This window comes from Coregonus clupeaformis, chromosome 16 (genome assembly GCF_020615455.1).
Source record: "Coregonus clupeaformis isolate EN_2021a chromosome 16, ASM2061545v1, whole genome shotgun sequence".
NCBI classification, from domain to species: Eukaryota; Metazoa; Chordata; class Actinopteri; order Salmoniformes; family Salmonidae; genus Coregonus; species Coregonus clupeaformis.
The window spans coordinates 34,196,120-34,221,407 of NC_059207.1; the positions used below are offsets into that span (position 1 = coordinate 34,196,120).

The following is a 25,288-nucleotide window of genomic DNA, read 5'->3' on the forward strand; positions in this document are numbered from 1 at the left end:
TGAGGCCGGTTGGACGTACTGCCAATTTACTGCCAACAGCTCTGGTGGACATTCCTGCAGTCAGCATGCCAATTGCACGCTTCCTCAAAACTTTAGACATCTGTGGCATTGTGTTGTGTGACAAAACTTTACATTGTAGAGTGGCCTTTTATTGTCCCCAGCACAAGGTGCACCTGTGTAATGATCGTGCTGTTTAATCAGCTTCTTGATATGCCACACCTATCAGGTGGATGGATTATCTTAGCTATTGAGAAATACTCACTAACAGGGATGTAAACAAATTTGTGCACACATTTTTGTGTGTATGAAACATTTCTGGGATCTTTTATTTCAGCTCATGAAACATGTGACCAACATTTCACATATTGCATTTATATTTTTGTTCAGTGTATAACAAGTTTAGCAAATTCATAACATATAACAGAAATTGTAATTCGTAACATATCATACGGAATGGGTGAGGGACATCCACAAATGAATACATACCATACGAAATGTAATTATCATACTAAATGGAGAGTATCGGATTTACAAAGAGAATAATACGAAATGCGCTGAGACCAGGTTGCAAATTGTTGTTGGTTCAAATCCCATGAGGAGCATTTTGTGATCCTTCAAGGTGGTTTGGTTTAAGAAATCCATTGTTTTTATGAAGTAAAGGTTTCTTGTGTATTTTGTCAGCAGATAGCCTAGCGGTTAGAGTGTTGGGCCAGTGAACGAAAGGTTGCTAGTTTGAATCTCTGAGCCGACAAGGTGAAAAATCTGTTGATGTACCCTTGAGCAAGGCACTTAACCCTAATTGCTCCAGGGTCGCTGTTGATAATAGCAGACCCTGGCTGTGACCCCACTCTCGGGGGGAGTTGGGATCTGCAAAAAAATATATTTCCAATTCACACGTGTATTTATTCACACTTGTACATGTGTGAAATAGGACAATTATTATTTTATGGTGTCATATGAAATTACATTGGGATCCATGCCGGGCCACAGTGTTGTGAACGATCTTACTGTGAACACACTCATATGCAAATGCAGAGTGAATCAGTGGGGTCTGACAACTAATTACCATGGAGCTGTTTGCAATTTGGTTTGTCAATTTATGCGATAAAAAGCTCTAGATCCTCCTAGGCACAGCAAAATAAACATCTTTCAATATGTGCAAAAGCCTTGAGATAATCCTCCATACTGAATCATCAATAAAATGCAACTTGTTTGAGCACATGACCTGAGTTTGTGGAAGTGATAATCATCCAAATGTTAATGAGAGGTACTTTACATCTCAGCTGGAAATGAGAGACCTGTGGATTCTTGTAATGAATGTGTCTTCATTATGGTGTTTGACATTTAGAAAGTTGGATGATCTATCTCATTCTTGAGCTACATTTGCATTGCCTTCTTTAAGGTCAAATGGGTATGAATAATACATTAAGCAGGGGGTTCTTAAGCTCACAGCCAGCGATACCTGTCTTCATAGAGGTGCCAGCTGAGTCTTGTCAAACTTGGGGGAAACAATCAATTAATATCACGTTGAGAAAGCAGGGGAGAAGCAAACACACTGAAATCTTCCAGACACTTCCAACATCCTGTTATCTATCGATTGGGGCATCAAGATAATGATAGGATGATTGGATAAGTACAGAAAGATGACATATTTGAACCCATATTTGAACCCTGTATGCATGTATTACTTTAGTTGATAATCTGGTAGCCTCTTTCCATTCTGGCTGTAGACAATAACATAATTGAAATTTGAGACAGCACTAAATGTATTTTTTGCAGTCCTGCCCCTCCCAGACTGTCCATGTAGAATGTGGATATTTGGTATTTTATTAGGATCCCCATTAGCTGTTGCAAAAGCAGCAGATACTCTTCCTCGGGGTCCACACAAAACATGAAACATGATATAATACAGAACATTAATAGACAAGAACAGCTCAAGGACATAACTACATTCGTGGTCAAAAGTTTTGAGAATGACACAAGTATTGGTCTTCACAAAGTTTGCTGCTTCAGTGTTTTTAGATATTTTTTCAGATGTTACTATGGTATACTGAAGTATAATTACAAGCATTCCATAAGTGTCAATGGCTTTTATTGACCAATTACATTAAGTTTATGCAAAGAGTCAATATTTGCAGTGTTGACCCTTCTTTTTCAAGACCTCTGCAATCTGCCCTGGCATGCTGTCAATTAACTTATGGGCCACATCCTGACTGATGGCAGCCCATTCTTGCATAATCAATGCTTGGAGTTTGTCAGAATTTGTGGGTTTTTGTTTGTCCACCCGCCTCTTGAGGATTGACCACAAGTTCTCAATGGGGTTAAGGTCTGGGGAGTTTCCTGGCCACGGACCCAAAATGTCTATGTTTTGTTCCCTGAGCCACTTAGTTATCACTTTTGCCTTATGGCAAGGTGCTCCATCATGCTGGAAAAGGCATTGTTCGTCACCAAACTGTTCTTGGATGGTTGGGAGAAGTTGCTCTCGGAGGATGTGTTGGTACCATTCTTTATTCATGGCTGTGTTGTTAGGCAAAATTGTGAGTGAGCCCATTCCCTTGGCTGAGAAGCAACCCCACACATGAATGGTCTCAGGATGCTTTACTGTTGGCATGACACAGGACTGATGGTAGCGCTCACCTTGTCTTCTCTGGACAAGCTTTTTTTCCGGACGCCCCAAACAATCGGAAAGGGGATTCATCAGAGAAAATGACTTTACCCCAGTCCTAAGCAGTCCAATCCCTGTACCTTTTGCAGAATATCAGTCTGTCAGTGATGTTTTTCCTGGAGAGAAGTGGCTTCCTCGCTGCCCTTCTTGACACCAGGCCATCCTTCAAAAGTATTCGCCTCACTGCCTGCTGCCATTCCTGAGCAAGCTCTGCACTGGTGGTGCCCCAATCCCGCAGCTGAATCAACTTTAGGAGACGTTCCTGGCGCTTGCTGGACTTTCTTGGGCGCCCCCTGACGCCTTCTTCACAACAATTTAACCTCTCTCCTTGAAGTTCTTGATGATCTGATAAATGGTTGATTTAGGTGCAATCTTACTAGCAGCAATATCCTTGCCTGTGAAGCCATTTTTGTGCAAAGCAATGATGACGGCATGTGTTTCCTTGCAGGTAACCATGGTTAACAGAGGAAGAACAATGATTTCAAGCACCACCCTCCTTTTAAAGCTTCCAATCTGTTATTCTAACTCAATCAGCATGACAGAGTGATCTCCAGCCTTGTCCTCGTCAACACTTTCACCTGTGTTAACGAGAGAATCACTGACGGCAGCTGGTCCTTTTGTGGCAGGGCTGAAATGCAGTGTAAATGTTTTTTGGGGATTAAGTTCATTTTCATGGCAAAGAGGGACTTTGCAATTAATTGCAATTCATCTGATCACTCTAAATAACATTTACATTTACATTTTAGTCATTTAGCAGACGCTCTTATCCAGAGCAACTTACAGTTAGTTCGTGCATACATTATAAATTTTTTCATACCCCCTGTGGGAATCGAACCCACAACCCTGGCGTTGTAAACGCCATGCTCTATCAACTGAGCTACATCCCTGCCGGCCATTCCCTCCCCTACCCTGGACGATGCTGGGCCAATTGCGCGCCGCCCCATGGGTCTAACATAACATAACATTCTGGAGTGTATGCAAATTGCCATCATAAAAACTGAGGCAGCAGACTTTGTGAAAATTAATATTTGTGTCATTCTCAAAACTTTTGACCACAACTGTACATACATGTTTTTTTATTTTAAAGGCACACGTAGCCTACATATCAATACATACACACAAACTATCTAGGTCAAATAGGGGAGAGGCGTTGTGCCGTGAGATGTTACTTTATCAGTTTTTTAAAATCAGGTTTGCTGTTTATTTGAGCAATATGAGATGTAACGGAGTTCCATGCAATAATGGCTCTATATAATACTGTACGCTTACTTGAATTTGTTCTGGATTTGGGGACTGTGAAAAGACCCCTGGTGGCATGTCTGGTGGGGTAAGTGTGTGTGTCAGAGCTGTGTGTAAGTTGACTATGCAAACAATTTGGGATTTTCAACACAATGTTTCTAAAAAGAAGAAGTGATGCAGTCAGTCTCTCCTCAACTCTTAGCCAAGAGAGACTGGCATGAACAGTATTTATACCAGCCCTCTGATTACAATGACGAACAAGACGTGCCACTCTGTTCTGGGCCAGCTGCAGCTTAACTAGGTCTTTCCTCGCAGCACTCGACCACACGACTGGACAATAATCAAGATAAGACAAAACTAGAGCCTGCAGAACTTGCTTTTTGGATTGTGGTGTCAAAAAAGCAGAGCATCTTTTTATTACGGACAGACCTCTCCCCATCTTTACAACCATGGAATCTATATGTTTTGACCATGACAGTTTACAATCTAAGGTAACGCCAAGTAATTTAGTCTCCTCAACTTGTTCAACAGCCACACCATTCATAATCAGATTCAGCTGAGGTCTAGAACTTACGGAATGATTTGTACCAAATACAATGCCCTTTGTTTTAGAGATGTTCAGGACCAGTTTAATACTGGCCACCCATTCCAAAACAGACTGCAACTCTTTGTTAAGGGTTTCCGTGACTTCATTAGCTGTGGTTGCTGATGCGTATATGGTTGAATCATCAGCATACATGGACACACATGCTTTGTTTAATGCCAGTGGCAGTTCATTGGTAAAAGTATAAAATAGTAGAGGGCCTAGAGAGCTGCCCTGCGGTACACCACACTTTACATGTTTGACATTAGAGAAGCTCCCATTAAAGAAAACCGTTTGAGTTCTGTTAGATAGATAGCTCTGAATCCACGATATGGCAGAGGTTGAAAAGCCATAATACAGCTCCCACAATCTTATTATTATCAATTTCTTTCAACCAATCATCAGTCATTTGTGTCAGTGCAGTACATGTTGAGTGCCCTTCTCTATAAGCATGCTGAAAGTCTGTTGTTAATTTGTTTACAGAGAAATAGCATTGTATTTGGTCAAATTAAAGATATGACAGATAGGAGTGGCTATAGAGTCAGCTACTATCCTCAGTAGCTTTCCATCTAAGTTGTCAATGCTAGGAGGTTTGTCATTATTGATCGATAACAAAAAAAAATCCATCTCTCCCACAAAATGTTGAAGTTAGTGAACTTTACAAAATACAATCTTGCAATGCTTTTCTTTCATTATTCATTTTTTTATGCATGAATACGATGGCTCACTGTTCGTTGTTGGTATTTCCTGCCTAAGTTTGCCCACTTTGCCAATGATGTAATCATTAAAATAATTGGCAACATCAAATGGTTTTGTGATGAATAAGCCATCTGATTCAATGAAAGATGGAGTTGAATTAGTCTTTCTGCCCATAATTTCATTTCAAGTACTCCAAAGTTTTTTTCCATCATTCTTTATATCATTGATCTTGGCTTCATAATACAGTTTCTTCTTCTTTTTGTTGAGTTTAGTCACATAATCTCAATTTGCAGTAAGTCAGTAAGTACTTACTCATCCTGACTGTTATTATGGCTCATACATGCTATCCAGACCTGAATATTGTAGCCTATAAGCCACTCCTAGGATTTTATGTCCTTTTGACAGAATGCTACCTGCATATAATAACAGGATGTTACAGTGTCACCTGAATGCCAATCTGAATGGATCCTTCTCTATAATCCAATAGTATGGTTTATCTCTAAGAATTAACCACAGATATTCTAACCTGAGAGGAATCGTATTAACTCCTCTGTCTAATGGGGGACTTATTTTGGTCTCTAAAGTGGAGACGTGTCTATGCAATGTCTCCACGTCATGCATTTGAAATATCAAAGAGTTAACCTGGAATGAATTTGAGATCAAAGGAGGGCCCAAAAAAGAACCTTGACAAGAGACTGCAAGAAATTAATGAGCAAAATTAACATGTATTAAATCTGACCTTGTGCACATGGCAGATGTCTAGTAGAGGCAACCAAATACATTACTTACTATTGGATAAACAGTGACGAGTAAGGGCTAGGGATGCACACTTACAATGGGTGACAGTAACCCCCCTCTTTCAATAAACAACAGTTGACATACAGTACCAATATCTGTTATTTTCAAATGGGATCAGGAAAATGTTTATAGGTAGAATGCTATTGCTACATTTTTAGTTACATCATAAGATTTAATTATCACTCTATTATAGTTAATCAACGAGGGGCTAACGATTCAGACGTCACAATGTTGTGCAAATTAAACCTAAAATACTAATATCAAGAAAAGTAAATTCAGCATCTAGCCTTTATGTAGGAAGCAACAAAAAGGATAGAATTTGTTCATATATGAATTTGATACATTGCAGCTACGTACACTACATGACCAGAAGTATGTGGACAGCTGCTTGTCAAACATCTCATTCCAAAATCATGGGCATTAATATGGAGTTGGTCCCCCCTTTGCTGTTATAACAGCCTTCACTCTTCTGGGAAGGCTTTCCACTAGATGTTGGAATATGATGCGGGGATTCAGCCACAAGCATTAGTGAGGTTGGGCACTGATGTTGGGCGATTAGGCCTGGCTCATAGATGACGTTCCAATTCATCCCAAAGGTGTTCGATGGGGTTGAGGTCAGTGCTCTGTGCAGGCCAGTCAAGTTCTTCCACACCAATCTCGACAAACCATTTCTGTATGGCCTCGCTTTGTGCACGGGGGCATTGTCATGCTGAACAGGAAAGGGCCTTCCCCAAACTATTACCACATATTTGGAAGCACAGAATCCTCTAGAATGTCATTGTATGCTGTGGCATTAAGATTTATCTTCATTGGAACTAAGGGGCCTAGCCCGAACCATGAAAAACTGCCTCAGACCATTATTCCTCCACCACCCAACTTTACAGTTGGCACTAGGCAATTGGGCAGGTAGTGTTCTCCTGGCATCCACCAAACCCAGATTCGTCCGTCGGACTGCCATACGGTGAAGCGTGACTCATTACTCCAGAGAACACGTTTCCACTGCTCCAGAGTCCAAAGGCGACGAGCTTTACACATTTTCTTTTTGACATTTTAGTCATTTAGCAGACGCTCTTATCCAGAGCGACTTACAATTAGTGAGTGCATACATTTTTCATACTGGCCCCAGTAGACACTGGGCATTGCGCATGGTGATTTTAGGCTTGTGTGCGGCTGCTCGGCCATGGAAAACCATTTAATGAAGCTCCTGACGAACAGTTATTGTGCTAACGTTGCTTCCAGAGGCAGTTTGGAACTCAGTAGTGAGTGTTGCAACCGAGGACAGATGATTTTTATGTCCTACGCACTTCAGCACTCGGCGGTCTTGTTGGAAAGGTGGCATCCTATGACGGTTCCACGTTGAAAGTCACTGAGCTCTTCAGTAAGGCCATTATACTGCCAATGTTTGTCTATGGAGATTGCATGGCTGTGTGCTCGATTTTATATACCTGTCAGCAATGGGTGTGGCTGAAATAGCCAAATCCACTAATTTGAAGGGGTGTCCACATACTTTTGTATATATAGTGTATGAAACAAGAACAACATCTAATACTATTGCCTCATCACAAATTGTGAACCTGTATTCCTACGATAATTTTGAAACAAGATGGATATTGACTGAAATTCATTGACATTGCTTGACGCAGCCATGTCTTGAAGCAGCTTTACATGGCTTGAAGCCAGCCTGGAATAGCCAACATATTTTAAGTCATTCACCTGGAGTCTCTCAGTTTTATAATGGGTTACTGACTATAGAGAATGCAACATTACAATAGATGTGTAGCCTTGAGGAGCCAGTTTTATCGGCTGTTTTTGACAACTCATTACCTGTAATTTCAGTGATGGAATGGAGAAGTAGCTGAGGGCAGGCAGGCATGGCACCAGAGACCACGGCCTCTGCCTGTGATGATGTAAGACAGAGGAAAACAAGCAGAGACTTATTATAGCTAATGATTAGTTAAAACATTGCTTGGAGACTGACATCTCAGTATCTCACCGCAGGGCAAAAAAGGAAACAAATCCTCTGTGTGCACATGTCCATCAGTCTGTCACTCGCAGTTCAGGCCATAAAGAACCCTGTCTGAGAGAGAGCGAGAGAGAGACGCCCTTGTCTGAGGGCATTGTCTTACAACTGTGTTGAGGAAATGGTTCAAGTTATTGATTATGGACAATACTAATGAATGACAGCTATTGGTATTGGTTGCATACATATAGAATTAGAATAAAACTCATCATTTTGTGTACAGAGCCATATTTGTTTACTCTGCTCCATCATAACTAGGCTATTATGTATGTTCATAGCCTTTCAATCAGAGCTGATAAGGATACTGAGCATGGTAAGCAAATGAGTGTGCATGTTGTCAACCATTATTAGTGTTACACAGGAGGGGATACCCTGGGGAAACCAAAGGAGTGGATTTGGGACTGGAAGACTGGTCAGTCTCCTACCATCTGGATGTTGCAGGAATACAATGACTAATTGCTTACTTCCATTTGATTTTTAGAATACCCAAACTACCAATTATCTCAATGACAATCTAACAGTAGCTCTCCTCTCTCCCTTCTTTATGAGAGGTGTGGATAAGGACAAGGTAAGCTGTATAACATACAGAGTCATACGGCGAAGGAACTTCAATGTGCTCTTCCAGGCTAGTACCACAGCTAGAGGCTAATTGGACCATCCCTGGCACTTGTCCTCATCTCCAAAGCCACCAAAAACTGTAACCTACCTTGTGTATTTTTCACTAACTGAATAGCCTAATTAGGTCCCAGGGGCTACATCCCATTACCTCTGAGTTAATTAAAGCCTCAGCACTGTGCCAAATGGTGAATAAAGATGCAGTAAAACTGTGCGAGGAACAGGGAGAGGGAAAGGGGTTTGGTGTGCTGGAGAGGAGGCTGACCTGCTTGTTTGTCGTTGTTATGGGACTCTACATTCCAGGAAGTCTATAATTTGGCACAGGTTCTCATTTTCCAGTGTGGTTAGCCTAAATTCACCCTATTAAAGATTAACTATTGATTCTTCCCCCACTACCGTCATGATATATTTATTATCAACAACTAAAGTGCCAAAAATACAACATATCTGTCACTAACCAATGAATGCCCACTTCCAATATTTATCTTGAAGAACTTCATAGTATCTCCATCAGCTGTTGATAAGTTCTAAAACTCCCAGCAAATAGGCTCCTTCCAACTTAGCATCTGCACCTGTATTTACATCTACATGGTTTGAATCTGTAGGAAATGTGTACATTGCTTCAAAATTCATATAATGTAACAATTATGTTATTGATTCATATTCAAATGAATGTGCATGATCAGGGAGTGATGAAAGTAACACTCCTCTTGCAGAGCGCATGGAAGAAAAGAGAACCAGGCATTTCTAAGAAACAATCTCAAAGGTTTATTTAACATGTCAAAGGAAGGTCACACGCTTGGGAATTTAAAAGGGATCGTTGAAATTACTGAAATAATTGGCAAAAACTATTAATTAAACTCAATACTAACATTAAATCAGGTTTTGGTTAAAAGGAGAGGGCGTTTTTTATTTTCCTTGTTTTTTCTTAAAGAAACATTTTATACATGGGTTATTTTATACAACTAGTTCATTGGATAAATGCATCAAAAAGAGAAACCAGTTCTGCAGTAAACTTTACAAAAAAATAAATTTTGTTTCATTGAGAGTAGGAAAGGAGGGGATCAAATATTGACCAATAATATTTCTTCCTTTTCATCATTAAAAAAAAAGTTGTTCTAATATCTATTTTTTGAAAAGTAAAAGCAATATACAGCACAATAAAAGAGAAAATAATTGCTTTTGTAGATTTAGTCAGACGATTTGGTTACCAAGGAGAGGGGCTGCGACTGGAACAGGGCGTGATGGGAATGTAGGGCTGCTTGATGGAAAGGAGAGGGCGGGGAGAGCATCGAGTGGTGTAGGGAGCTGAAGGGGATTGGCCGAGAGAAAATTGGTGCGGAGTGACTGGAGTGGCTGCCTGAAGTACCAATAGGGATAGAGATGCTTGGGTGGGACGAGGAGGAAGAGGAAGAGGATGAAGATGATGAAGAAGAAGCGGATCCAGAGGGCTTGCCAGTTAGGAAATGATGGTGCAGGCGTCCCTCTGGTTTGGTGGTGAGGGACAGGGGCTGGGCTTGCTCTGAGTGGGTGGCAGCAGGCGCAGCTGGGGAGGCCAGAGCTGCAGAGGGTGTGGCTGGAGAATCCAGCATGCTGCCGTGAGACGAGGCAGGGCTTTCACACATCTTCTCTGAGGGCAGGTACTGCACACACTGCTTCTTGTTCCTGATTGAGAAGTCTGGGGAAACAAAAGGAGGGGGCTTTGTCAATATTGCTGTTAAAGAAGCCTAAAATCGTGTCCTTCAACAGTGCCCGTTCCCTTGCATACATGATAGCTGGCCAAAAAATACAAAACATTCACAGACAATGTACAGAACATGGAAAACCAAAAGGTCTGGGACAAACAGATCAACTTTGAATTAATGTATTAAAAAATAGTCTAAATTGCTGAAGTGAAATTAACAACAAAATGGCATACACTTTTATAAATAAAACAAAACAAAACAATCGGGTGGAAAAAAACTCTGTGATATCATATAAACAAAGTCGATGACACGTTAAATGCCTGCATGTAAATGGGGTTTGAGTGCTGTGCTGCAACAGACCAGAACACTGTGGGTGGAGTGGAGAGCAGTGACCTGCAGTTCAGCCACACTGGTTCATAACAGCAGACATACCTGCCACAACGTCACTATTAGCACTGAACCTCATATGCTGCTTGTCAAATTATAGAGGGAAGAGAGGAGTTAATAAGGAGATAGTAAAGAAGGAAAAACTCAAGTCAAAACATAAAAAGGTGTTATTTTGCGTATTGCATGTTGTATTGGACCACTGTCAAGTCACATGACAAGCCAAGTGAAGCTTGAGGCACTATTTCACACAGGCCTATAGATGGAGTTCTTTCTGCCCTAAATAGAGAGGAAAGATCCAAGAAGAACAGAGAGAGAAAAGGGCCCCTTACCCTCTGGTGTTGAGTCTGGCTTATTATCTCTCTTCCTCTTTTTCCGCTTTCCCTGCACAGATAACAAAACAATGTATTTAGAAAAAACTGGTCACTATCCAAGTGACAGCAACATGCTTCAACACTACCTCATACAACTTCAGTGTATGAGAACAAAAGTACAGTTATTATTACAGATACAGTATGGAATCATTTTTAAACCAAGTGGAAATGAGGGGGCGCTTAAGCAACCCACATTTCCCTCATTGTTAAAAGATCCATGGAAAAATGTCCTACTCACATAGTTATCTCGTGCTGACCAGCCTGGGTAGAGTTGGGAGTGGAGTTGCCTCTCTTTCCTTGCCAGCTCATAGTATTTGGCTTGCTCTTCTCTCGATAGTGAGTGCCACTGTGAACACAAACATGACAAAAGTCAGAGAACAAGTCGAAGCATGTACAGAATTTACGTCCACAAACACATCCCCAAACTGTTGTGTGTGTGGTCAGGCAGTGTGCTGTGCTCACCCTTCGGCCCAGTATCTGGTTGATGGCAGCGCTCTCCTTCAGGGTGCACTCAGCCACTACCTTGGCCCTCATCTCCTTCATGTACAGCATGAAGGCATTCAGAGGCTTCTTGATGTGGGGCTTTTTGTCCTCCTCCTTCTTCACCGGGCCAGGAGACTTCCTGCTGAGACAACAAAACACACATTGCAAATGTCACTTAAAATAGTCCTTGTGTGTGAGGTCTGATTCCCTTCCAGAAGACCTGGCTGACCTGTTACAAAGAGACTGGATATTCTTGAATCCTGGCCCTCTAAATGGAATTATAAATAGAGACTGGATACTCAGTCAATAATCAATTTGAATAAGATCAGAGTATGAAGAGTTTATATTTTTGGCTATAAGTAAATATGAAGAATCTGTTAGTTAATGGTCCTTACGAATGCATAGAGGGGCTCATGTGGTCATGACTGTTGGGCTCCTGCTTGATGGCTGGTGATACGATAGCAGGATGAGGGATGCCAGTCTGGTGCATGCCATGGGGGTGGTGGGGCATCATGTGGGGGGAGAAACGGCTAGACACCAAGCTGGAAAACAACAAAGACAAACAACACCAACTGTTAAACTTTCACAGGCACTTTCTGTCTGCCCTGTCAAGTCAACTTCAACTGCTTTGACCGTCTGTCTGGAGTCTAGACTAAAGTAATGTCCAAAATTAGCTACATATTTAGTTTTTTGTTCAAATAAAGGCTTCTTCAAAAGCCCCTTTATCCGACCATGCCTGGAGAAAAGTGGAGTGTGTGGTAACCATGGTGACCAAGGGGCCCTGACACCTGAAACCACTTTCCTCCCTGTGTTCCAAACCATGGAGGGCCTTCCACAGCTACCAGAACAGAACACATTCAGATAGCTGTCGGAAAATGAGAGTGGTGCTAACACAACACAATGGTACATTGTACATGGACAAAGGGGAAAATTAAGGTCCATGCTCCTCTGCCATGCATTCCTGTTAAATGCATGATTGAATGGCAAAACCTTTAATGCTTCATAAAAATCTCATAACATTTAAGACAGATATGGTCCATGAAAGTCCAAAATATACTATAGCCTTGTACTGTAAGTTTGTGAGTGTGCACAGACTCTTTTCTTGCTTTACTTCCCCAGAGTCAGGTGAACTTGTGGATACCATTTTTATGTCTCTGTGTCCAGTATGAAGGAAGTTAGAGGTAGTTTCGCAAGCTGTTCCCATAGACTTCCAGTCATTGCGCTAATGCTAGTTAGCAATTGCGCTAACGGTAGTTAGCAACTTCCATCAAACTGCACCCAGACATAAAAATGGTATCCACAAGTTCATCTGACTCCAGGGAAGTAGATAAAGGACTTCATTGCCAAAATCCTGAAGTATCCCTATAACAGTAACAAGTCAAATTGAGGACAACCCAATAGGGGAAATGTAATTAAACTAATCTCACCAATATTTTTTGACTTAAACTATCATCTCATACGTAAGAGGGACCTCTTCAACCATTACCATCCCAGCAGCCCAAATAAACTATGAGGAAAAGGAAAATATAAAACATAAAATGTCAAGCAGACATTTAGCTACATACTGTACGAGATACAGTACATACAGTATTATCATATATTTATGGCAAAACTGTCAAGTATTACCTGACACACTTATCAAGTCTTGTTCAAGGGGGGCAGACGGTAAGACAAACTTTATAACAATGTGGCAGGAGCTGAGAGTACTATTGATCCCATTGAGACCCTGATGAATATTTCATCCCATACTAGCACCGGAAGGCTCGCTACAAATCTTTCCAATTTTGACAGTTGGGCAGAGAGTTAAATCAGATGGGAGTTGTCGGTTCAGATGAGCTTTGATTTGTCCTAATCGATTCTTAGCCCTTTCATCTTTGTGTGTGTGTGTAGCAGAGAAACTCAGAATATTGGCCTGAGCAGGAAAAGACAGTGCTGTCTACCGGGTAGGGTTTTGAATGCCAATAGTCTGTTCACTTTCTCTTTGGAAGGAAGTCAGATCTCATCTTTAGAAGACTTAGCCCCCACATTCCTTTATAGTCCCTACCCCACTGACTGTCCATAGTTGGATACCCCTGTCCTAATACTGTTATAAACTAAATCAGCAATGACAACATCAGAAACATGACTACAGAGTGTAATATAACCACTAGAGCAGAGAGATCCACTCACCTGGACATGGATGCATTCATTGCGAGGGCGGGATAGGGGTGACGGAACCCCCCTGGTGGGATAGAGTACATGTGCTGGCCCTGCCTGAGAATGAGAGAGAGGCACCAGTGAGAAGAGGATCAGACACAGCTGAGAGAGAACGCAGCAGCACTAATCCAGCCCTCATCAACTGCAATCCCCTGCTTGCGGAACAGCACCATTCAAATTGATTACAAGACCCATGACAAAACCCATAGAATGTGAAGTATTTATCATACATATCTCAAATATGACAGTGTTTTAATATTAAAACTACATCAGAATGTGCTTTAAAGTTCAAGAAATGCATCAGACTGTAGTCAATGTTTCTCCTATACTATATGAGATTTGGACTGTACTATTTAATGCTGTGTGTTACTCACTGTGGCACCAGCCAGCCCAGAGGGTGAGGGATCTGTCCCACTGCACCTGGAGACAGGGGGTAGTACGGAGAGAGCTCTGATGGGTGGGGAGTCCGAGGAATGCCTGAAGGGAACACAGAGGGGACAACTTAAGCATTTAGGTCATTTTACTAGTCACAGTCAAGGTCATTTTCTCTAAGAAATTAACCGATGATTAAGTCAGACATACCTCAGTTAAAGTTTAATGCAAGCCATGTAATGCTTTGGATCAGAGGCTATACTAGGCAGCAACATCATATTCCATGAGGTTGTGTGTGTACCTGTCTTTGGGTCAAGGATCTCCGGGGAGAGGTGTGAGGGAGGGGTTCCGGGGGAGAAGTGTTCGTTGCTGTAGGTGATGAGGGGGGTCAGTGGGTGGACGTGGTGAGCATGCTGCACCACTGGGACCTTGTTGGACTGTGGGAGAGACAAGAGGAACACACAGAGGGACTTTAGACATGGGAGAGAGAGGATAGGATAGACCAGGGGTTTACTGGTCTCCCTGGGTCTCCAAACACAGAAATAGGCTCATCCATAACATACAGATAACACAGTCTGACATTTGTAACATGTTGTGCATGATGCTTGACATATGACATTTTCATTGACATACATGTATAGCCCTCTGCATCATAATGTTCCAAATCCACCATGGAGCCAGTGAGCATGAAGGTACAGTGCATTCAGAAAATATAAAGACCCCTTGACCTTTTCCACATTTTGTTACGTTACAGCCTTATTCTAAAATTGATTGAATTGTTTTCTTCCCTCATCAATCTACACACAATAGACCATAATGACAAAGCAAAAACAGTTTAGACATTTTTGCAAATTTATAAAAAGAAACAGAAATATCACATTTACATAAGTATTCAGACCCTTTACTCAGTACTTTGTTGAAGCACCTTTGGCAGCGATTACAGCCTCGAGTCTTCTTGGGTATGACGCTATAAGCTTGACAGCTATTTTCAGTTCTCTCCAGAGATGTTCGATCGGGTTCAAGTCTGGGCTCTGGCTGGGCCACTCAAGGACATTCAGAGACTTGTCCCGAAGCCACTCCTGCGTTGTCTTGGCTGTGTGCTTAGGGTCGTTGTCCTGTTGGAAGGTGAACCTTCGCCCCCAGTCTGAGGTCCTGAGCGCTCTGGAGCAGGTTTTCATCAAGGATCTCTCTGTACTTTGCTCCATTCATCTTTCCCTCGACCCTGACTAGTCTCCCACTCCCTACCGCTGAAAAACATCCCCACAGCATGATGCTGCCACCACCATGCTTCACCGTAGGAATGGTACCAGGTTTCCTCCAGACGTGACGCTTTCAGGCCAAAGAGTTCAATCTTGGTTTCATCAGACCAGAGAATCTTGTTTCTCATGGTCTAAGAGTCCTTTAGGTGCCTTTTGGCAAACTCCAAGCAGGCTGTCATGTGCCTTTTACTGAGGAGTGGCTTCAGTCTGGCCACTCTATCATAAAGGCCTGATTGGTGGAGTGCTGCAGAGATGGCTGTCCTTCTGGAAGGTCCTCCCATCTCCACAGAAGAACTGTGGAGCTCTGTCAGAGTGACCATCGGGTTCTTGGTCACCTCCCTGACCAAGGCCCTTCTCCCCCGATTGCTGAGTTTGGCCGGGCAGCCAGCTCTAGTAAGAGTCTTGGTAGTTCCAAATGTCTTCCATTTAAGAACGATGGAGGCCACTGTGTTCTTGGGGACCTTCAATGCAATTTTTTGGTACCCTTCCCCAGATCTGTGCCGACACAATCCTGTCTCGGAGCTCTACGGACAATTCCTTCGACCTCATGGCTTAGGTGGGACCTTTATATAGACAGGTGTGTGCCTTTCCAAATCATGTCCAATCAATTTAATTTACGACAGGTGGACTCCAATCAAGTTGTAGAAACATCTCAAGGATGATCAATGGAAACAGGATGCACCTGAGGCCAATTTTGAGTCTCATTGCAAAGGGTTTGAATACTTATGTAAATAAGGTTTTATTTAAAATATTTTTTTAATATATATATTTGCAAAAAATTCAAAAAACCTGTTTTAACTTTGTTATTATGGGGTATTGTGTGTAGATTGATGAGGAAAATAAATAATTTAATCAATTTTAGAATAAGGCTGTAACGTAACAAAATGTGGAAAAAGTCAATGGGTCTGAATACTTTCTGAATGCACTGTATGTTGTTGGTAGTCACTGTGTCACTGAGTCATGTGTGTAAAGGTGAGCCCCTATGTCTGTGCCTGCCTGTTTGGCTGCCGCCCTTCCTCCCTGGTAAACAAAGCAGGCTGTGGCTGTGCGTGTGACGGGCCCTATGATGCAATCTGGATCCCCACCAAGGCACAGTGAAAGCCAGTGGATACATGCCAACACCATTACGGCCATTTAGTGGAGGAGAGAACTGTTTGTTCAGCTCAACAGGCAAAACAACACAGCCCAAGATCCAAAAGTCACACCTGTAAGTACTCTAGGTAGCTCAATGCCCATACACATGGCTGGATCCCTTATCTCACGCCTCTAACTCACCCACACAATATTCAGCCCTCAATTGATCGGAGTGTAGGATGACGTTACCCCTAAACAATTTTGTAGGTTCTCTCATTGATTTGGTTTGAGTACACTACACTGGTACTAGATCTATCTATATGGTCTAAGGGAATAAAATCCTATACACTCAAAGCACTCACAATACAGCATAAATCACAATGGGAGTTGGGATATACACTTCAAGAAGTTAAAGAACTTAGATTTTGTTGGAGCAAACTCATTGTTATTTCAGCTTTTTTAATAGAGCTGTGTGGTGCCAGAGAAACTCCAGATCCCCATAGTCTGCTAGCTAACTGCACTAGAGCTGGCCAGGACAGCCAGGAGGAGGAGGATGGTAATAATAACCAGCGTCTCTTTCATTAGGCAGCGTTCAGCCTCAGTCATTTCCCCTGGCTGCCCCGCTCAATGGAACGCTTGTTGGCCCAACTCGTCACATGGGAGGGTCAGGGGTGGGGGGGGGGGGAGAAATGAATATTGTTCCTCAAACCTAACCTTTCTTCAGTATCCCTCCCCACCTCCTTCTCAACCTTTCGTCTAACCAATGAGGTCCAGGAGGGAACAAGGTTTGCATTGAGACGGCTGTACGCTCTCTTACTTCACGCTGCTTAGAATTGTTCCAAATTTCAGGCATGCTTTTTCTGCCCCTTTTTATAGCAGTTCCAACCTTTCCCCCTTTTTAAGTCTTAGCAAACTTGTTTCTCCTGCTTCCAAAGCCTGCTTTGATTTCAGAAATGCCAGTTGTGATGAGGATAATATTTACAAATACAAAGCAAGATAAAATTAACTTCAAATGTTTAACGCCTTGTAAAAGGTGAAGTACATTTATTTGTTCAAAGTGCACATTAGGTGTAAACAAACAAAGAACCCATGATACGGATAAAGCTTTCATATTATATCATGGTTACATAAAGCATTATTGAATTATGTAGAAAACCCAGTGCTCAAATGTCATGTATACTTTAGGCAGGCTTTGTTGTTCTACTTCATGTACAATGTGATAGAATTTCCCCTATATTGTGGATGCTGTTTGAGACCTCTAGATCTCAGTGCCAACACATTTTGGGAAGCACTTCAGTGAGAATTGGAAATTCTGCATTAATAATTCGTACTTTGGAATACACCAATCACATGTTTGCTCAGAATGGATTTTTAAGTTTAACAGCGCCAGCTTCAACATGGATACCAGACTGCATTTGAGTAGAACAAGCCAAAAAAAGTATGGAACAGAAATATGTACTGTAGGTTTGGGCTGTCCACATGCAAAACCATTTTTGGCCAGCGGCCTACCTGCTTAAACCATCTCCAGAGGAGAGGGCCCTCTGTGGTCTACCTTTAGGGACATAGATGGTTACCTCATCAACTTCTACTGGCTTATTAGGTATTGACTGAAAATTAAGTAAGTCCCTCCCTCTAGATCTGAATATTATGAGTGGCTAAAATTAAATAAAAATTGTTTTAAAAACAAAGGCAATGGCAATTGGTTCTAAGCTGACATATGGAATTGTTTTAAGAAGGTCATGGATCATTTACCTTTTTGATTTTGAATTTTAGGACCCCTTTAGGTAGGCCCCAAAAAATGTATTTCATAAAATATTGAATTTGGCCTTTACTACTATAGCCCATAGAATAATACATTCATAAATCGCAAAACAGACAGTCAAAAAAGAATCATAAAGAATACGGTTTTGAAGTGTCTGTCCTATATCTAGGAGATATAAGAAAGCTCAGGAAATATTATATATATATATATAAAAAAGAAAAAAAAAAAGAAACGTCCTCTCACTGTCAACTGCGTTTATTTTCAGCAAACTTAACATGTGTAAAACTGAGAATATCACTGTGTTTATGAGAGTCTCCCCTTTCTATAGGGTGGTCATATTAGTTTGTAGGCCGTTCAGATGCTACAGCCGTTTTTGTGAGAAGACCAATTTTCGGAATGTCTCCTGGTCTGACAAACAGCGCTGTAGCTCTGCCACTTTCCACCTCAGGTATGGAAGGGCGACATAGGGAGATAAGGTGGATTGATATGCAGCCTGTTCAAAAAGCTAGATACTGTATCTCTAGTTTAAACTGACAGATTTTGATGGGGATTTTTTTTATTATGTTACTTATGCTGCGTCTAGATGGTACGAGGTACAGTCGTGGTCAAAAGTTTTGAGAATGACACAAACACTAATTTTCACAAAGTCTGCTGCCTCAGTTTTGATGATGGCAATTTGCATATACTCCAGAATGTCATGAAGAGTGATCAGATGAATTACAATTAATTGCAAAGTCCCTCTTTGCCATGAAAATGAACTTAATCCCTAGAAAACATTTCCACTGCATTTCAGCCCTGCCACAAAAGGACCAGCTGCCATCATGTCAGTGATTCTCTCGTTAACACAGGTGAGAGTGTTGACGAGGACAAGGCTGGAGATCACTCTGTCATTTTGATTGAGTTAGAATAGCAGACTGGAAGCTTTAAAAGGAGGATGGTGCTTGAAATCATTGTTCTTCCTCTGTTAACCATGGTTACCTGCAAGGAAACACGTGCCGTCATCATTGCTTTGCACAAAAATGGCTTCACAGGCAAGGATATTGCTGCTAGTAAGATTGCACCTAAATCAACCATTTATCAGATCATCAAGAACTTCAAGGAGAGAGGTTCAATTGTTGTGAAGAAGGCGTCAGGGCGCCCAAGAAAGTCCAGCAAGCACTAGGACCGTCTCCTAAAGTTGATTCAGCTGCGGGATCGGGGCACCACCAGTGCAGAGCTTGCTCAGGAATGGCAGCAGGCAGGTGTGAGTGCATCTGCATGCACAGTGAGGCAAATACTTTTGGAGGATGGCCTGGTGTCAAGAAGGGCAGCAAAGAAGCCACTTCTCTCCAGGAAAGACTTCAGGGACAGACTGATATTCTGCAAAATAATATAATAATAATAATAATAATAATAATAATATGCCATTTAGCAGACGCTTTTATCCAAAGCGACTTACAGTCATGTGCGCATAAATTTTTACGTATGGGTGGTCCCGGGGATCGAACCCACTACCCTGGCGTTACAAGCGCCATGCTCTACCAATTGATACAGGTACAATTGATACAGGTACAGGGATTGGACTGCTGAGGGCTGGGGTAAAGTCATTTTCTCTGATGAATCCCCTATCCGACTGTTTGGGGCATCCGGAAAACACCTTGTCCGGAGAAGACAAGGTGAGTGCTACCATCAGTCCTGTGTCATGCCAACAGTAAAGCATCCTGAGACCATTCATGTGTGGGGTTGCTTCTCAGCCAAGGGAGTAGGCTCACTCACAATTTAGCCTAAGAACACAGCCATGAATAAAGAATGGTACCAACACATCCTCCGAGAGCAACTTCTCCCAACCATCCAAGAACAGTTTGGTGATGAACAATGCCTTTTCCAGCATGATGGAGCACCTTGCCATAAGGCAAAAGTGATAACTAAGTGGCTCAGGGAACAAAACATAGACATTTTGGGTCCATGGCCAGGAAACTTCCCAGACCTTAACCCCATTGAGAACTTGTGGTCAATCCTCAAGAGGCGGGTGGACAAACAGAAACCCACAAATTCTGACAAACTCCAAGCATTGATTATGCAAGAATGGGCTGCCATCAGTCAGGGCGGATTGCAGAGGTCTTGAAAAAGAAGGGTCAACACTGCAAACATTGATTCTTTGCATAAACTTAATGTAATTGTCAATAAAAGCCTTTGACACTTATGGAATGCTCGTAATTATATTTCAGTATACCATAGTAACATCTGACAAAAATTTCTCATAACACTGAAGCAGCGAACTTTGTGAAGAACAATACTTGTGTCATTCTCAAAACGTTTGACCACGACTGTAGACAGCAAACCGGATGTCATTATTTTCAATGAGAGCCCGACGGTAAATGCCGTTGAGCCTGGCAGTGATTGCCGTCATGTGCAATCTGGAGCCAGATGGGCTCTGCATTGGCCTGCCTGCTTGTTGAAAACTGCCCAAGCTAAAAACATGGAGAATTTATTAAGAGGAAGCAGAGAATAATTATTAATCAACGTCTAATCATTAACATGGTATATGAACAAATAATATATAATTATATAATCAAATTCCTATACGTTTTACCTTTTGATATACACTGCTCAAAAAAATCAAGGGAACACTAAAATAACACATCCTAGATCTGAATGAATGAAATAATGTTATTAAATACTTTTTTCTTTACATAGTTGAATGTGCTGACAACAAAATCACACAAAAATTATCAATGGAAATCAAATTTATCAACCCATGGAGGTCTGGATTTGGAGTCCCACTCAAAATTAAAGTGGAAAACCACACTACAGGCTGATCCAACTTTGATGTAATGTCCTTAAAACAAGTCAAAATGAGGCTCAGTAGTGTGTGTGGCCTCCACGTGCCTGTATGACCTCCCTACAACGTCTGGGCATGCTCCTGATGAGGTGGCGGATGGTCTCCTGAGGGATCTCCTCCCAGACCTGGACTAAAGCATCCGCCAACTCCTGGACAGTCTGTGGTGCAACGTGGCGTTGGTGGATGGAGCGAGACATGATGTCCCAGATGTGCTCAATTGGATTCAGGTCTGGGGAACGGGCGGGCCAGTCCATAGCATCAATGCCTTCCTCTTGCAGGAACTGCTGACACACTCCAGCCACATGAGGTCTAGCATTGTCTTGCATTAGGAGGAACCCAGGGCCAACCGCACCAGCATATGGTCTCACAAGGGGTCTGAGGATCTCATCTCGGTACCTAATGGCAGTCAGGCTACCTCTGGCGAGCACATGGAGGGCTGTGCGGCCCCCAAAGAAATGCCACCCCACACCATGACTGACTCACCACCAAACCGGTCATGCTGGAGGATGTTGCAGGCAGCAGAACGTTCTCCACGGCGTCTCCAGACTCTGTCACGTCTGTCACATGTGCTCAGTGTGAACCTGCTTTCATCTGTGAAGAGCACAGGGCGCCAGTGGCGAATTTGCCAATCTTGGTGTTCTCTGGCAAATGCCAAACGTCCTGCACGGTGTTGGGCTGGAAGCACAACCCCCACCTGTGGACGTCGGGCCCTCATACCACCCTCATGGAGTCTGTTTCTGACCGTTTGAGCAGACACATGCACATGCTGGAGGTCATTTTGCAGGGCTCTGGCAGTGCTCCTCCTGCTCCTCCTTGCACAAAGGCGGAGGTAGCGGTCCTGCTGCTGGGTTGTTGCCCTCCTACGGCCTCCTCCACGTCTCCTGATGTACTGGCCTGTCTCCTGGTAGCGCCTCCATGCTCTGGAAACTACGCTGACAGACACAGCAAACCTTCTTGCCACAGCTCGCATTGATGTGCCATCCTGGATGAGCTGCACTACCTGAGCCACTTGTGTGGGTTGTAGACTCCGTCTCATGCTACCACTAGAGTGAAAGCACCGCCAGCATTCAAAAGTGACCAAAACATCAGCCAGGAAGCATAGGAACTGAGAAGGTCTGTGGTCACCACCTGCAGAACCACTCCTTTATTGGGGGTGTCTTGCTAATTGCCTATAATTTCCACCTGTTGTCTATCCCATTTGCACAACATCATGTGAAATGTATTGTCAATCAGTGTTGCTTCCTAAGTGGACAGTTTGATTTCACAGAGGTGTGATTGACTTGGAGTTACATTGTGTTGTTTAAGTGTTCCCTTAATTTTTTTGAGCAGTGTAGATACCTTCTATGCAATGTTCCCTCTAAGCTGCGGGCGGGCGCGCAGCTTCCCGGGGACTCCCTTGCAGAAGAAATATCAGCCCGTGTAGAGAAGCATACGATTGAACTTTACTCAACTTTCTAGTTTTCCCCTTTAGTTTACACTATCAATGTTCCCCTCTACTGTGGAAATTGCCAATATTAGCCACTTTCAATGAAACATACCGAAAACAAAAATAACTATGCAAGACTTATTATGCAAAACTAACTATGCAATAGATTTTCCATGCTGTCACAGTCACTAGCCCATTCAAGCTTAACATCCGTGTCATTTATCGCCCTCCAGGTTCCCTTGGAGAGTTCATCAATGAGCTTGATGCCTTGATCAGTTCCTTTCCTGAGGATGGCTCACCCCTCACATTTCTGGGTGACGTTAATCTCCCTACGTCTGCCTTTGACTCATTTCTCTCTGCCTCCTCCTTTCCACTCCTTTCTTCTTTTGACCTCACCCTCACACCGTCCACCCCTACTCACAAGGCAGGCAATACCTAATCTTTACTAGATGCTGTTCTTCTACTAATCTCACTGCAACTCCTCTCCAAGTCTCTGACCACTACTTCGTATCCTTTTCACTCTCGCTCTCCTCCAACACTACTCACTCTGCCCCTACTCAGATGGTAATGTGCCGTCGCAACCTTCGCTCTCTCTCTCCTGCTACTCTCTCCTCTTCCATCCTATCATCTCTTCCCTCTGCTAAATCCTTCTCCCTCCAATCTCCTGATTCTTCCTCCTCAACCCACCTCTCCTCCCTCTCTGAATCTTTTGACTCTATGTCCCCTATCCTCCCGGCCGGCTCGGTCCTCCCCTCCTGCTCCGTGGCTTGACGATTCATTGCGAGCTCACAGAACAGGGCTCCGGGCAGCCGAGCAGAAATGGAGGAAAACTAGACTCCCTGCGGACCTGTCATCTTTCCACTCCCTCCTCTCTACATTCTCTTCCTCCGTTTCTGCTGCTAAAGCCACTTTCTACCACTCTAAATTTCAAGCCTCTGCCTCTAACCCTAGGAAGCTCTTTGCCACCTTCTCCTCCCTGCTGAATCCTCCTCCTCCTCCCCCTCCCTCCTCCCTCTCTGTGGATGACTTCGTCAACCATTTTGAAAAGAAGGTTGACGACGTCCAATCCTCATTTATTAAGTCAAATGACACCACTGGTCCTGCTCACACTGCCCTACCCTATGCTTTGACTTCTTTCTCTCCTCTCTCTCCAGATTAAATCTTGCGACTTGTGACGGCCGGTCTGCCCAACAACCTGCCCGCTTGACCCTATCCCCTCCTCTCTTCTCCAGACCATTTCCGGAGACCTTCTCCCTTACCTCACCTGCTCATCAACTCATCCTTGTCCGCTGACTATGTCCCTTCCATCTTCAAGAAAGCAAGAGTTGCACCCCTCCTCAAAAAACCTACACTCGATCCCTCCGATGTCAACAACTACAGACCAGTATCCCTTCTTTCTTTTCTCTCCAAACTCTTGAGTGTGCCGTCTATAGCCAACTCTCCTGCTATCTCTCTCAGAATGACCTTCTTGATCTAAACCAGTCAGGTTTCAAGACTGGTCATACAACTGAGACTGCTCTTCTCTGTGTCACGGAGGCTCTCTGCACTGCTAAAGCTAACTCTCCTCTGCTCTCATCCTTCTAAACCTATCTGCTGCCTTTGATACTGTGAACCATCAGATCCTCCTCTCCACCCTCTCTGAGTTGGGCATCTCCGGCGCGGCTCACTCTTGGATTGCGTCCTACCTGACAGGTCGCTCCTACCAGGTGGCGTGGCGAGAATCTGTCTCCGCACCACGTGCTCTCACCACTGGTGTCCCCCAGGGCTCAGTTCTAGGCCCTCTCCTATTCTCTCTATACACCAAGTCACTTGGCTCTGTCATATCCTCACATGGTCTCTCCTATCATTGCTACGCAGACGACACACAATTCATCTTCTCCTTTCCCCCTTCTGATAACCAGGTGGCGAATCGCATCTCTGCATGTCTGGCAGACATATCAGTGTGGATGTTGGAACACCACCTCAAGCTGAACCTCGGCAAGACGGAGCTGCTCTTCCTCCCGGAGAAGGACTGCCCGCTCCATGATCTCGCCATCACGGTTGACAACTCTGTTGTGTCCTCCTCCCAGAATGCAAAGAACCTTGGCGTGACCCTGGACAACACCCTGTCATTCTCCGCTAACATCAAAGCGGTGACCCGATCCTGTAGGTTCATGCTCTACAATATTCACAGAGTACGACCCTACCCTACACAGGAAGCGGCACAGGTCCTAATCCAGGCACTTGTCATCTCCCGTCTGGATTACTGCAACTCGCTGTTGGCTGGGCTCCCTGCCTGTGCCATTAAACCCCTACAACTCATCCAGAACGCTGCAGCCCGTCTGGTGTTCAACCTTCCCAAGTTCTCTCACGTCACCCCGCTCCTCCGCACACTCCACTGGCTTCCAGTTGAAGCTCGCATCTGCTACAAGACCATGGTGCTTGCCTACGGAGCTGTGAGGGGAACGGCACCTCCTTACCTTCAGGCTCTGATCAGTCCCTACACCCAAACGAGGGCAATGCGTTCTTCCACCTCTGACCTGCTGGTCCCCCTACCTCTGCGGAAGCACAGTTCCCGCTCAGCCCAATCAAAACTGTTCGCTGCTCTGGCACCACAATGGTGGAACAAACTCCCTCACGACGCCAGGACAGCGGAGTCACTGACCACCTTTCGGAGACCCTACCTCTTTAAGGAATACCTGGGATAGTATAAAAGTAATCCTTCTACCCCCCCCACAAAAATAAATAAATAAAAACTAAATAAAAAAACTATATATACAGTGGGGAGAACAAGTATTTGATACACTGCCGATTTTGCAGGTTTTCCTACTTACAAAGCATGTAGAGGTCTGTA

At 43.4% G+C, this 25,288-nt stretch overlaps 1 protein-coding gene across 3 annotated transcripts in view; it reads right to left on the minus strand.

The window, feature by feature from the left end:
- Positions 1–9,383: 9,383 nt before the first annotated feature.
- The window catches only part of LOC121584851 (transcription factor 7-like 1-A), a 51,138-nt gene continuing 35,233 nt past the window's right edge, over positions 9,384–25,288 (minus strand). Inside the window, exons 5-13 of one of the 3 annotated variants that reach the window (XM_041901019.2) lie at positions 14,415–14,550; positions 14,116–14,218; positions 13,715–13,798; positions 11,941–12,087; positions 11,525–11,687; positions 11,301–11,408; positions 11,021–11,072; positions 10,737–10,773; positions 10,231–10,297 (exon numbers count right to left, since the gene is read on the minus strand). In XM_041901019.2, the coding sequence (XP_041756953.1) occupies positions 10,754–10,773; positions 11,021–11,072; positions 11,301–11,408; positions 11,525–11,687; positions 11,941–12,087; positions 13,715–13,798; positions 14,116–14,218; positions 14,415–14,550 (813 nt within the window). In that variant the 3' untranslated portion in view covers positions 10,231–10,297; positions 10,737–10,753. Of the gene's footprint in view, positions 10,298–10,736; positions 10,774–11,020; positions 11,073–11,300; positions 11,409–11,524; positions 11,688–11,940; positions 12,088–13,714; positions 13,799–14,115; positions 14,219–14,414; positions 14,551–25,288 lie in introns of all 3 variants that reach the window. The other 2 variants (XM_041901018.2, XM_041901017.2) reach the window with 2 other exon arrangements.